This window comes from Phocoena sinus, chromosome 18 (genome assembly GCF_008692025.1).
Source record: "Phocoena sinus isolate mPhoSin1 chromosome 18, mPhoSin1.pri, whole genome shotgun sequence".
Lineage (NCBI taxonomy): Eukaryota > Metazoa > Chordata > Mammalia > Artiodactyla > Phocoenidae > Phocoena > Phocoena sinus.
The window spans coordinates 25,054,385-25,070,186 of NC_045780.1; the positions used below are offsets into that span (position 1 = coordinate 25,054,385).

Genomic DNA, 15,802 nt, shown 5'->3' on the forward strand with positions numbered 1-15,802 from the left:
AACCTCCACATTGTTGAATTCCATGGGTACCTTTCCAGTCACCATCTCTTTGGCCCTCACGAGCATTGAACTCTGCACACTCTCTCTGTGTTGAAGCCCAGTCTTGTGTTGGCTTCCTTGATAACCACAGCCTCTTCCTGACTCCCCTTTGCCTCTCTTGCCTGCCCTTCTCAGTCTTTTTTGCTGATTTGTTTCTCTCCTGGGCCACTACCCTTTTCATTCTGAAGGCTTTTTTCAGGAAACTTCATTCACTTCCATGACTTCAGGTGGCTGGTGCTTGTAAAATATGCTAACAAATAAAATAGAGAAATGGTGGGAATTTATAAAACTGTAAAAAAAAAATAGAGTTCTCCCTTTTCTTCTGTTTTTTAATAATTAATAATATGTCTCTACTGCATCATATATTTGAACAATACTTTATGTGTTTTAAAAGCATCTTTGCATAGATATAAACATGTTTCAAACTGGAAACGACACATGGGGGCCTTGCTGAGTACAGCCCCCTTCGTTCTGTAGATGCAGAAACTGAAATACAGAGATTTTTCTGTACTTTTTCTAGAGTCACACAGCTGCTTTGTGTCTTATTTGAACCTCACAACAACTCCACGAGGGCATGTGCACTTCTTAACTATTTAAGAGATGAGCAAGCTGAGTTTCTGAGAGTTTGAATTTTTCCCATTTGCATAGCTAGAACTGGAACTCAGGTAACCTAGTTTCCAGGCTGCTGGCATGCTCCGTACTGCTTCTCTGCATTCCTAGGATTGGTACAATTAAATTATATCCAAAATTAATTAAATTATATTTAAAAACTGAGATTGTCTTTAAAAAGAGAGAGGCAAACACACAACAACAACTGCAGCGTGGACCATTACAGCACAGCCTGATTATGAGGAAGAGTAAGAAGTTAGGAGGAATTTCACATGATAAAAATTCTAAGTGTTTATCTAAAGACTGAGGTAGATAGGTAGGGAGGTAGGCAGGTAGGTTGTTTTTTTAAATGTACCTGCTGATTACTGGTGAACTGATACCACAGTGATCGATGCATTTCTCCCTGATGTTCTTCAATAAGGGAGAACAAGCTTAGGAGTGATGACCCCTAACTTCTCCTTTGGTTATTGGGGTTTCCACATAAACCTCAGTGTGCTCTGATTAGCTAATTCTACTTTGACTTGGCGGAATAGGTGGATTAAGGGATGAGGCGTTTCATAAACCTCAATGAATATGCCCTTATGCAGGTAGATTGCACGGGGTGCTGTAGCAAGAGCTGTTTGAGCACAGACGAAGGTCTCTCCGTGTCAGCTATCACCTAATCCCCTTGTGTCCAGCTCAGCACCCCTTCCTGCTGTTCCTTCTGCCTGAAATCCCCAGCCTCCTGGACTGCCCACCTCTTTCTCTTACTTCAAGATTCTTCTTGGGCATTGCCTCTTCCAGGAAGCTTTCCCTGATACTTGTCCCCCAGAAACTAACACAACATTGTAAATCAACTATACTTCTATATATACATATAAAAGATTTAGCTCACTTTCACTTTCCCATCCCTACTGTATGATACACAGTTAACAACTCCCTACCCCCGCTATACGATTCACACATCCTCTCAATAAATTTGTACTGGGATTTTGGTTAAACCAGCGTTCGTATTGTGATGAGTATCAACCAGAAGAATCACGTAGTGTACTTAAATTCCATTTTTGCCAGTCATGCCCCTTGATTTTCGGGTAAAGAAAGCTAAGAGGAGATAAGTAACTTTGGCCAAAACCATTTCACCAGTTAGTACCAGAACCAAGATCAAAAGCCAGTCTTCTAATTTCCAGTAAAATGCTTTTTTCCGTGACATCGAGCTGCCTCTCAAAAAAATTTTTTTAAGTTTAGTCTTAGTGAATCAATTTGAAGAAAAACCAAACTTTTACATGATTATATCAAAATATTCTTTACACTTCTCTTTTATTTTACTCAAATTGATTTCCATGACAGCTCATATTTCCTATAAACTAGGATCAAAGTAAATGTAGATAAGGATCCCTGTGTAAAGAATTTAGAACTAGCGAGAACTTAGTCTGGTTTTTCACTTTGAAAATGAGTAAAACTAAGGCCCAGAAAGGTTGAATGATTTGCTCAGCATCACACAGCAAGTGAGGGGCCACACCGGGCTGAAATCCGGCTTCAGCTGTCAGGCCCGTCCTCCGTCTGCTGCGTACCACCCTCCTCTGAAACACTACTTAATTCCTCTCAGGCACTTTCTTTCATTTAAAATCTGTCTCTTACAGACGCCTGATCTCATTCTCTATCTACATTAAACTTACTCATCCCTAAAAATGACATTAAGACGTCAAAATAAGTCGGAAGTGGGGTATAAAGCGTGTTTTTTAAAACCAGGGTTCTGATAAGCTACTGTGCTCGGCCACGCAACTAGAACACTACACTGTGTTAGCAACTGGGGTACGTGATGTCAGTGGAAGGGGACAGGACGAAAACATTCCTAAGTGTCATACAGCATTAGAGTCACACCACAGAAGTCAGCACAGACACTGGGAGGACGCAGGGGACGTCTGGCTGCCACTCGCTCACCCCAGTTCAGCCCCAGGGCCCCAGGTTAATTTAGGGTCTCTGTACTTTGTCTTACGTTCTCTCCTCTTCCCTCCGATGACCCGTTTCATTGCCAGGTGGCCAGGTCACGGCCACACATACACAGCTTCACATCTGGAGTCCTCAGATGGGGGCACAGAGCGAGACGAGTGGGGTTGGGGCCCAGGGAGAGGGGGCGAGCCACGTGAGACAAAATGCAGAGGGAACTCGCTGGGAGGGCAGCCGGGGCTCTGTCCTGTAAGGAGTGTGAGTTCCAGGGTGTAAACAGGAAACAGGCAGAGTCACACTGTCGAAGAAACTGGAGAACTCACACAAAAGAGAAAAATGACAAACTCACTTATGTTTTATTATATAAACCCCTCACCAATTACAATCATTCTAGGAATCGTTTGTGTCTAATTACCATGTAGCTCAGTATCAACGATACATAACATAATTTGTGTCATAACTATGGCCTACATTTCATTAAAAAGCTTTACCCTCTGGTATTTAGTGTTCTAAGTTTGTTGCTCACAAAGAGGCTTCACAATCTAAAATTAAAAGAATATCTTGCAAAGCAAAACCCAATGGTATTCTTTTCTCCTCTCCCAAATTTCCTGCTTTCCAGTTTGCCTCCTTCGGTTCCAGGAGAGCAGTTATCAGGCTTCCATATATTCTTGGTGACGTATACCCCGCTGGAGCCATTCTGCAGCTTTGGAATGGCCACAGAGGCAGTGCCTGTCGTGCAGCCGTTCACTTATTCACCACACATTTACTGAGCTCCTGCGATATGCAAAGACCAGGTGCTAAAGCTGATACGAAGAATAAGACCCAGCCCTGCCCTCACAGTATAGAACTGATGCCACTTTATATATGTGGCCACATTTTCCAGTGCACAGCCCGTAGCACTGATTTTTATCACTTAAAGAAATATTTTCTTTAAAAATGTATGTGCATGTATGCATACAATAAAGGCATACATTCCAGTTATTCAGTGTTTGTATTTTGCCCACACGCTAAGTGGTGTTTCACACTCTCAGTCCATTTGAGCTAGTTCAGCAGCCTGGAAGGGTCCCTCACCCAGTGAGCTTAGAACAGAACCATAATTGCTGTCAGCCGGTGAGTGACATACCACATTCCCCTGAGCTCTGTGTATGTGCAGTGCATATGGCTTACTTCTCTACGGCCTCTCTTTATGCCAGTGTTTTGTATTCTGGTTAATAGTTTCGACTCATCATGGTTGTCAAAAAGTGTGGGAGACCAGGGGATAACGGGGGGAGGGATAAATCGGGAGATTGGGATTGACATATACACACTACTATATATGAAATAGATAACTAATAAGAACCTGCTGTATAGCGCAGGGAACTCTACTCAATACTCTATCATGGCTTATATGGGAAAAGAATCAGAAACAAAAAAAGGAATGGATATATGTTTATGTATAACTGATTCACTTTGCTGTACACCTGAAACTAACACAACATTGTAAATCCACTATACTCCAATAAAAATTGGGGGGAAAAAGTGTGGGAGAATGCTGGGCCTCCTGGAAGCAAAGGAAGACTGTCTCGCTCGATGTGAAAACACAGGTTTTACAAGAACTCCATGTGCCTTGAGGAAATGGTTGAGGAAACTCAGGGTAAACACCAGTAGACAATGACTTCAGAAACATTTAGAGTCTGAGATGATGAACCAACAATGGTATGAAGAATAGCTGGAAGAAATGATGGCTGGTGACATAACCTGACTTTAGCATAAACAAAACGGAAAACCATTTGCCAGTGTTTGATGATGGAAATACCTCTCCGTGGGGAGGACGCTATGATAACTTGTCCAGCACTAATTCAGTTAGCATTCCTATTTTCAGAAAAGAATTCCTCCACGCTAAATGTGTTTGCATGGAGTTGTACTCAGTGCTTTCAAGAATTTTTAGAACCTGGGTCTTAATAAAACCCCCTTTCGCTTCTCCCCACCCTAGTGGTAGGATGACTTTTCTACCCACCCTTCCTTTTCCTTGCTACACTTAGCACCTCAGAGAATTCTGTTGACAGGGAAAACACAATAGTTTTAAAAACTGCCAAGTATGGGCTTCCCTGGTGGCGCGGTAGCTGAGAGTCCGCCTGCCGATGCAGGGGACGTGGGTTCGTGCCCCGGTCCGGGAAGATCCCACATGCCGCGGAGCGGCTGGGCCCGTGAGCCATGGCCGCTGAGCCTGTGCTCCGTAATGGGAGAGGCCACAACAGTGAGAGGCCCGCGTACCGCAAAAAAAAAAAAAGAAACTATAAACACGGATAGAGAAATAACATAGGATGCACATAGGGTTGTATTCCAGAACCTCACATCAGATAGAGGAAGGAGGGTGTTTGCGGTCACGGTTTCAAATATTTTAAATTATTTACCAACCACATCACTTGTGCCAGAAAACAAAGTATGCATCGTCTCTAGGAGTGTTCACGCAGAAAGGGGGAGAGTAGACAGAATTAGGTTGACTCTGGGGAGGTGGGCAAAAGGTCCCCTAAGTCAGGAGGGAGGGCTGCTGGTCGACTTGAAGAAGCCTATGAGAAAGAACAGGAGTCCTTTCTGAGCCAGAGGCTCCACCCACTCCATCAGGGCCAGAGCCGCTCTGGGACAAGCCACAGACCGTCCCTTCTGCCTCTCACCTGTAACACCACAATCGCCCCATAAGCATTTGTCTTCAGGGCCAGAGAACAGGCCTAGCGTGCCCCCCGCCAACCCACTACCCTGTCCCCCACCTCAAACAAAGGAAAGAGGACTTTATTTCCCAGTCAAGGGCACTTACAGTGTGAATGCCCTTTGGGTTAATTATTTAGTGCAAATGAATAGCAGCTACAGCATAATTGTTTAATATTAATGATCGAAAATCAGATCATCCCCTGCTTTCTTTTCTTTTTTTTTTTTTTTGCGGTACACAGGCCGCTCACTGTTGTGGTCTCTCCTGTTGCGGAGCACAGGCTCCAGACGCACAGGCTCAGCGGCCATGGCTCATGGGCGCAGCCGCTCTGCGGCATGTGGGATCCTCCCGGACCAGGTCACAAACCCGTGTCCCCTGCATTGGCAGGCGGACTCCCAACCACTGCGCCACCAGGGAAGCCCCATCCCCTGATTTTTAAGAACTAGGAGGGATTAAAGAGGGCAGGAAGTCATTGAATATTTGAAAGCAAATGTTGCCACCAGCCAGGGAAAAACTGGAGATAAATTACGTACTTGATGGCTTTGCCAGAGATTGAAATTGGGACACATAGAAACTGCCTATGGACAATGGTACTTTTGTCATGCGTTATCATTGTAGAAGCTGCATGTTGTTTATGAAAACTGGGTAAGGTTTTTTGTTTTGTTTCGTTTTTTAACAAGCTGTCTTCATATGAAGGACCATCATTCCTAGGGTCATGTTATGTGACTTTCACTGTATCTATGATAGAAATTTCTAACTTTCTATCGTAGAATAAGAATAACCTCAGACAATAATCTTTTAGGCAGATGTATTCAGTACCTTATTATGGTCTGTATTACCCTGTGCTGTGACTTTGTTCCACTTTATAAAACATCCTCCTGGAAGCAAAGATCCTGTTTCTTGTTATCTCCATTATCTCAGTGAGTAGTAAATGTGCCATAAACATACACAGAAATGTTTGAATAAGAAAATGAATGAGTGAATGCATTGAACTGCCTGCTAATCATCAAATTGTAGGCAACTGTACTAATATTATTATGGCAGTTTTCGATGTCAGAACATTTAAAGCACATCTTCTGGAAGTAGGACATCCTCCAGAGATCAAGACCGTGGCTTCTGCCCTGCTGCCTCTCATTCATCCTGTAATGAATGAATCAATTAGTTTGCATGCAGTAGACCCCAAGTAGCAGAAAACCCAACTCACAGTACCTTAAACTAAGGACATTTCTTATTTGCTGATGTAGAAGACCAGAAGCAAGTGACTCCATGGCTGGTTCAGCAGCTCAGCGGTGTCATCAGGGACATAGCCTCCTCCATCCTCCCCTCTGCCACCTTCTTCTCATTGCCACATGGTCACCAGATGGAGACCACAGCACTAAGCATCACATTCTCACGCCGTGTGCCAAGGCAGCAAGCGCATGTACGTTGCAGGGGAGGGGAGGGAGGTCCATCCAGGGCAATGAAAGAGCTCTTGACATGAGAGGAAAATCTTTCCCGGAAACCTCCTGATTTTCTTACATCTCGGGTCGCCTACCTTCCCCTAGATCAATCAGTGGCAGAGGGGAATGGGGTGGCCGGGCTTCATCCCAGCTAACCGTGGTGCATCTGACTTCTATTTAAAAGGGAGAAAGAGGGAGTAGACATTGGGGAGGCAGCTAGAAGCATCTGCTGTGCCACACCTAGTCTCCAGTTGGAAAATAAGAATAAGCTGTGTTGTCCAGTCAGTCCTCCGAGAAGTAACTTTCCCTCCAAGATTGTATTCTGGCTATTTATGTCATTTTACTGAGGGTTTTTAAAAATCATGAGTTTGAGGAGGAGCCTGAAATATATGGGCCTTGCCTAGAAGGGCTTTCATGAGTCATGTCCCTTCCCTGCTCTGGCTTTGGGTTGCTTTACTCTGGGACATTTTTATGAGTTATAATTTACAGGCTCCATGTTTTTTCCATTTGGATTCATCTGAAAGAGGATAGCAGTTCTTATGATTATAGCACGCTTATCTAAAAGGAAGTAGGTTGTGTCAGCTGTGAGTGAGAAACACGTCAAAGGCCTTAGCGTGTGCATCCATTTGCATCAACAGTTGGTAAGAGTCCACAATACTTTGTGGTTTGGGAAAAATTTTGATCCATTTAAGTGAATACATTAAGGTCTATTTCAGTAACTGGATTGACTCACTTGAGCTCTTTCTAGATGAAACCAACCCTCGAAGGAAATGCACTCCAAGTCCTTCCAAAACACATCCTTCAAAGAATTCAGCAGTTTATCAACTTGAATGGCCAGAGGCTCTATAGCATATTCTGTCCCTAGGAAGCAAGCTTCCTCAAATAATAGGCCTTCCCTAGTATCTGTTCCAGTTTCTGTCCTGCGTTGGACTTTCCTAGACTTCCTGCCTTGTAACTTTTATGAGTCATTGTCAATTCACGTAAGAGACTCCCTAAAATGCTTTGGAAACCGCTTGTCAGGTGAGTTCCTCCCATCCACCTGGAGAAATAGACTCGTGTGAGTATAATGGCATTCATAAAATGACACAGAATTAGATAAACTCCCCAAATGCCTCGCTTTTAAGTAAGTATCCTTGGAATTTTATGGTATGTGTTTCTCTGGAATAAATCAGGTTTGGGCCGATGACTGTTTTTGTCAAGCATTTGTCAATTTTGAAACATCTCTAGACTCCCATTCGGGGTTGGTGTGGGGCTGACTTGTTGTGAGCCACGCCATTCCCCAGCAGATGGCCTGGAAGACACACAGGTGGCAAAGTGCACACCAGTTCCTTTCTGCCCAGAAAGTTCATAGCAAATTTTCTGCCTCCCTGAAGGCCCATTAGAGGTGTCTTTGCAATTTTAAGAGTGTGATTTTGGAGGTAGCTGAGGGGGGCTATTTGATAGGCTTTTTCTTTTGCCTTGTGCCATCATTTTTAGTACTTCTTAAAAGGCTGTTCTCTTACAGCAGAATAACTGAATTGTCGTGAAATGTCTGAAGTAGATTGACTTTTGATGAAAGTAAAGTTACTAGACACATAGGACTTTGCTTTCTATACCTCTTCTGAGGTTCTTTTATTTATTTATTTGTTTATTCATTTATTTATTTTTTTATTGATTTACAATGTGTTAATTTCTGCTGTATAGCAAAGTGTCTCACTTATACATATATATACATTCTTTTTTATATTCTTTTCCATTATGGTTTATCTCAGGATATTGAATATAGTTCTTTGTGCTATACAGTAGGACCTTGTTGTTTATCCATTCTTCTATTTATTTTTAATAAATAATATACACACACACATACCCTAAAGTGAGGAAAGGTGTTCAGAACAGTTATTCCAATAATGCTGTCATTGCCCAGACCATTTTTGGAACTTCATCTTTAAGAATTGGCTTGTAGAAGTATCTCAACTCTTATAAAGCAAACTAGTCTCATTATTGTATAATTGTGCCTGGTTTTGACTAAACATCCCTTATTTACCACATTTTGAATCGTTGAATCAGCTAGAGCATGTCAATGTTAGGTGGAATGGAAGAAATTATTTAGTTGAACCCGCTTAGTTTCTGATGAGAAGGTTGAGACCCAGAGAAGTTAATTGACTTTCCAAACGGTACAAAGCAAATTAGCAAATAGTTCATACCAGAAATCGGCTCCAAGTATCCTTTAGCTATTTATTAAAAATCAAATCTATTTTTAAAGAATACAAAATGGCCACCATTAAAGATATTCAAATAGAATCTGCTGTGGATTCTGCAGATCCTTCCAGAAACAGTCCAGAAGTGTTTGAGCAGCATTATTGTAATAAATGTGTCTTCATGTATGAAAAATAAGCTTACCATCTTATTATAATAAACGTATTTCCATATGTAAGTTCCATATGTTTGTTTAAAAAAAATCAGTTAGACTGTAGTCATAACCTTTCTATAGATTTCTTAAAATGACAACAGAATAAAACTATCGCAATTTTGAAACGTTTCTTGTTTTTCTCATTTCTCACGGGAAACATCTATAAGACACCGCTAAGATAACCAAACATTATCTCCCCGGCTGAGGCAAGCTTGTCCTTGTGCTGTGCTGTCTGATGAGATACCCGCTGGCTACATGTAATTTAAACTTGAATTTTAGTTAATTAAGTAAAACTTAAAAATCACGTCCTCGAGTACTCAATAGCCACACTGGGCTAAAAGCTACCATGTTAGACATCTCAGTTATATATATTTCCATCAACACAGAAAATTTTCTTGGTTAGCGCTGGTCTAGAATTCTCATAGTCAGTATACTTATTTTAATTTACTGATTATCTCTTACACTGCCTCTAGAAAAGCTGGAAAGTGGTGGCAAGTTTGGGGGACAGTATTTTAAATGCTTATTTTTTCTCTAAATGTTGCTAGCTATTCTGCATAGTTTAATTTTTAAAAAGAAGAAAAAAATTATTTTCACCCATTTTTTCGAGCATGATTATATGTGTGGAATTCATATCAATTGTCATGTCCTGGCTGCAAAATTTTAAAGTATGCTGAAGTTATGGCAAAAACTCTGTTAATGATGCCAAAGCTAAGGGTAGAAAGATCTGGTTAATTAAAATCTCTTTATGATGTCATAACATCTGAAATGAACTGGTCCAGACATAAGACAATGGAAGTTAGGTTGAATTCGTTCTTAATAGCCATTTTATTTGCAAAGGCCTTAAATTATCTACCGATCTTCGTTAATTCTAACCTCCAGAATGAAAAGTCCAGTTACTAACAAGGATTGGGTCAGCTCTCAAGACTGGCCTGGCGTCATGCTACAGGTCTATCTGCAGGCTCTCCTGTTCCACTGTAAGCAATTTGAGGGCAGGGACCAATCCTCCATGGCTTTTGTTGGCCCCATGGTAGTTCAAATGACGTCTTGCCAATACATTTCCCGTTAAGTGTTATTTGAACAAATAAATAAATGTTTGATCTGGTCTGCCTTGAAAAATCATTGTATTTGGGAGCAGGCTCATAGGGCACATGGATGTGGCTGCCTCAAGTTCTTTTCATCTACTGAGCTGACTGCTAGGATGGAATTCCTGCGTGGTTATCAGTCCTTTTGGTGAATCTGTGCCGAATTAAATTAAGGACCAATGAATGAGCCACAGGCTCTCTAAGAGGAAAGCTAGTGCTGCGTATTCTGTTGGATTTGCAGGAATAGTAAATCCAGTTTCAAAATCGAGATGAACTAGGAGAGCTATAAATACCATAATAAAATTAGAGTGGGTCCAGGAAATAAGCAGTTTTCAGTGTCTGTGTGTATAACATATATCACTGAAGCACACAAAGATACATTTTCTGTTTTTCTTTTCCACATATTTTATATAAAGTGGCATTTCTCTGAGGAATGGGATTTCTTGGAAAATTAAATAGGTAAATGTATATCTGCTGTGACTCGGCTGGACCAGCTGGGCAGTGATCCTTTTAAACCATTGAGAGCTCTCTCAGTCAGTCTCTGGAGAGATCCATTTCCCCTGCTTCCGGTGGGTCTTGTTCTTTATGTAAATGCTCAAGGCATACTCTGCGCTAGAAGAATTCTGAAGCTGTAACCCAGTCCAGCACCTTTTCTTTAAAGAATATTTTTTAAAATTAAACTTGTCTCCTTCCCAACTAAATGGATGTAAAATCCGGTGAAACTTTTGCCAGACACTAACAGCATCTGTTGTGTCCTGTGGCCTGAGGTTACGCCATACCTTAAGGACTTAGGGGGAAACAATTCTTTCTGTCCTGCAGCTCCTGGTGTTAGTCACGGAGAATGATAATGTCTTACTTCTTCATTTTTAGATAACAATCAACAGAGAGAGTGGTGAAGACGTGAGTTCCCCCAAACACGGCAAGGAGGACCCAGACAACATGCCGCATGTGGGCGGCAATACTTGGGCTGGTGGCACAGGTTCGTAGCACGGCCTTCTCCTGGGTCAGGCTTCCAGAGACGTCACAGCAGCCCCAAGAAGGCTCAGGAATCGGCCTGCCTTCTCTGTCTCCCCCGTTAGTCGGCTGGAGTGTGCCTTTGCCCTCTGTCCCAGCATGACATCAAGACACGGAAAAACCCTGGCATTTGGAGTCCCGCAGACTCTGCTACCCTCTGACCTAAGACCGTTCTGGTCCTCCCAGGGTTGCCTCATCCATAAAAGGGGCATAATATTAACTGCCTCACAAGCTTGTGATGAGGATTCAATGAGATTATGATTGTAAAGCGCTGAGCTCGAGGCCTGGCATGAAGAATGTATTCATTAAAAGTGTTAATCCCCTCTTTTAAATTCCATGCCCTTGGGAATCATGCCAGAAATCGACAGTACATTCTTTCTTGACCAGCTGACTTTGAAAAGAAATGGTCCTGGTCCTCCACATCTCAGAAGTGAGCATGTTGAGGATGCAGGGTTTTGAGATAAGAGGGGTGGTTGTGGTCTGAACCGATGACTGGGGTCCACTCCTTCCTCTTGGCTGCCCGAAGAGAGCATTGTTCCCACAGCTGCCGCTTTCCTCTTTCCTCTGCGGCAGCTGGAGCAGACACATCTGCAGAGCCGCAGGAATAGGGCCAGACTGTGTGCGCACTGTCTGATCTTATCACGGCCATGAGCGGTGCTGGCATGAGCTCTGTTCTTCGCCTTCCCTGAGGTTGGTCTGTGCCTCTTGGCCTTGACAGCCTCGGGAGGAAATGGGTTTCTGTGTTCGGACAATGTGCTATCAAATCGGCCTGTGGACTCCTTGCCTGCTCTGTTTATTCATCAAGCATCAGCTTGAAAGAAAGGATATTTTGAGAAATGTCCTTTGATCTGGAAGTTAGTGTCAAGCCAGCAAGATTTAATCCATGTGGAATGCATTGTGGGACGAGCTGACCAGATGCAGGTTTCCCAGCAGCCGGCTCTCCTGCAGCGGACGTTCTCGCTTGTTATTCAGCTTGTGTCTACTAGCTCACGCATCTGTCCAGGCTGAAGACCCTGCTTTTGCTTCCCCCAGCCTTTACTTTTCAATTTATCAAGGCTCTTTTGCTGCAATTTTTTTTTTCTCTTTGTCAGTCTCTTCCCTCAGAATTCTCTATATTGAACTGAGCTCTGACCCAACAACTCATTTGATTCCTTCTTTGTCATCAGAACCCATCCATTGCCTCTCTCCCCCTTATCTTAACAGATTTAGGATGTTCAAGGTTAGCCTCAAGATTATACCTTGAAGTCTGGACTCTCTGGCAAGCATTTTCATTTAAGAAGTTCAAATTGGGCTCCCCTGGTGGCGCAGATGGTTGAGAGTCCGCCTGCCGATGCAGGGGACACAGGTTCGTGCCCCGGTCCAGGAGGATCCCACATGCCGCAGAGCGGCTGGGCCCGTGAGCCATGGCTGCTGGGCCTGCGCGTCCGGAGCCTGTGCTCCACAACGGGAGAGGCCACAGCAGTGAGAGCCCCGCGAACCAGAAAAAAAAAAAAAGAAGAAGAAGTTCAAATTAAAGGCTCTTGGAAGTGGAGGACGTGAAGAACTCTGTCCTCACGCCCTCTCCAACCCCGTATGACTTTGCCAAGGGACCATGCTTTCCCGTGCTGTCCGTCACCCACACCAGCCTCTAAACGGTTGTGGGTCCTTTCCTCGTTTCACCAAAAACGATGTCATCTCAGCGCCCTTGAACTTTCAAGCTCTAATTCATGACCCACCCATACCTCCAGGAGGAAGGGAGTCAGGTCCCAGAAACCTGACTCTGTATCTCATCATCATCGTCCAGTTACCAGTCCCCTCCGCCTATAGGCCGTCCACAAGTGACAGCCAGGAATCACACACATCCAAGACGGAATTTTCCACCAGCAATTTCTAAATAAAAATGAAATAAGATGTGCTGGAATCAAAGGATAAATATACTATAATTAATAGGCTGTTCTCATGGTATTTCCCAAAAGGAAATGACCTACCTGGACTTTGATAAGGGAAGCAGAGTATGCCGAGTTCTTGCTTTTAACTTATTACACCACTTAAGTCTTCAAGGGAGAAAAGAAAAATGTAGCATAATTTAACCAAAGCCTAAAAACTTTCCAAATTTCCACTTTATGAGACTTAGAAATGACCTCATTCTATGTGACTGGTAGTTGTGTAAATAATAGTAAGAGCAGTCACTTATAGAGTTCTTATTTTGTGCCATATACTGTTCTGAGCATTTTAGCCTCATGACAGTCCCACGAAGTAAATAATATTAGTATCCTCATTTTACAGGTGATGAGACTGAGCTACAGAGACGTTAAGGAACTTCTGTCAAGGACCCATGGCTAGTGCATTGGAAGCAGGATTCAAACTCAGGCAGTCTGACTTAACTATAGAATACTGTACTATATAATACTAGTATACTATACTATACTATACTGTAGAATACCTTAGAATACTGTACTATATAATACTAGTATACTATACTATACTATACTATAGAATACTATAGAATACTGTACTATATAATACTAGTATACTATATTATACTACACTATAGAATACTATAGAATACTGTGCTATATAATACTAGTACTATATAATAGAATACTGTACTATATAATACTAGTATACTATACTATACTATAGAATACTGTAGAATACTGTACTATATAATACTAGTACTATATAATAGAATATTGTACTATATAATACTAGTATACTATATTATACTACACTATAGAATACTATAGAATACTGTACTATATAATACTAGTACTATATAATACTAGTATACTATACTATACTATACTATAGAATACTGTACTATATAATACTAGTACTATATAATAGAATACTGTACTATATAATACTAGTATACTATATTATACTACACTATAGAATACTATAGAATACTGTACTATATAATACTAGTACTATATAATACTAGTATACTATACTATACTATACTATAGAATACTGTACTATATAATACTAGTACTATATAATAGAATACTGTACTATATAATACTAGTATACTATACTATACTATACTATAGAATACTATAGAATACTGTACTATATAATACTAGTATACTATATTATACTACACTATAGAATACTATAGAATACTGTACTATATAATACTAGTACTATATAATAGAATACTGTACTATATAATACTAGTATACTATACTATACTATACTATAGAATACTGTACTATATAATACTAGTACTATATAATAGAATACTGTACTATATAATACTAGTATACTATATTATACTACACTATAGAATACTATAGAATACTGTACTATATAATACTAGTACTATATAATACTAGTATACTATACTATACTATACTATAGAATACTGTACTATATAATACTAGTACTATATAATAGAATACTGTACTATATAATACTAGTATACTATACTATACTATACTATAGAATACTGTAGAATACTGTACTATATAATACTAGTATACTATATTATACTACACTATAGAATACTATAGAATACTGTACTATATAATACTAGTACTATATAATAGAATACTGTACTATATAATACTAGTATACTATACTATACTATACTATAGAATACTGTAGAATACTGTACTATATAATACTAGTACTATATAATAGAATATTGTACTACATAATACTAGTATACTATATTATACTACACTATAGAATACTATAGAATACTGTACTATATAATACTAGTACTATGAAATACTAGTATACTATAGTATACTATACTATAGAATACTGTACTATATAATACTAGTACTATATAATAGAATACTGTACTATATAATACTAGTATACTATATTATACTACACTATAGAATACTATAGAATACTGTACTATATAATACTAGTACTATATAATACTAGTATACTATGCTATACTATACTATAGAATACTGTACTATATAATACTAGTACTATATAATAGAATACTGTACTATATAATACTAGTATACTATACTATACTATAGAATACTATAGAATACTGTACTATATAATACTAGTATACTATATTATACTACACTATAGAATACTATAGAATACTGTACTATATAATACTAGTACTATATAATAGAATACTGTACTATATAATACTAGTATACTATACTATACTATACTATAGAATACTGTAGAATACTGTACTATATAATATTAGTACTATATAATACTAGTATACTATACTATACTATACTATAGAATACTGTACTATATAATACTAGTACTATATAATAGAATACTGTACTATATAATACTAGTATACTATACTATACTATACTATAGAATACTGTAGAATACTGTACTATATAATACTAGTACTATATAATAGAATATTGTACTATATAATACTAGTATACTATATTATACTACACTATAGAATACTATAGAATACTGTACTATATAATACTAGTACTATATAATACTAGTATACTATACTATACTATAGAATACTGTACTATATAATACTAGTACTATATAATAGAATACTGTACTATATAATACTAGTATACTATACTATACTATACTATAGAATACTATAGAATACTGTACTATATAATACTAGTATACTATATTATACTACACTATAGAATACTATAGAATACTGTAC

General features: G+C 39.8%; 1 protein-coding gene across 1 annotated transcript in view; it reads left to right on the forward strand.

Moving 5' to 3' along the window:
- The window catches only part of VWA8 (von Willebrand factor A domain containing 8), a 387,125-nt gene that overhangs the window by 320,225 nt on the left and 51,098 nt on the right, over positions 1–15,802 (forward strand). Inside the window, exon 41 of the mRNA XM_032610892.1 lies at positions 11,041–11,149. Within this exon, the coding sequence (XP_032466783.1) occupies positions 11,041–11,149 (109 nt within the window). The remainder of the gene's footprint in view (positions 1–11,040; positions 11,150–15,802) is intronic.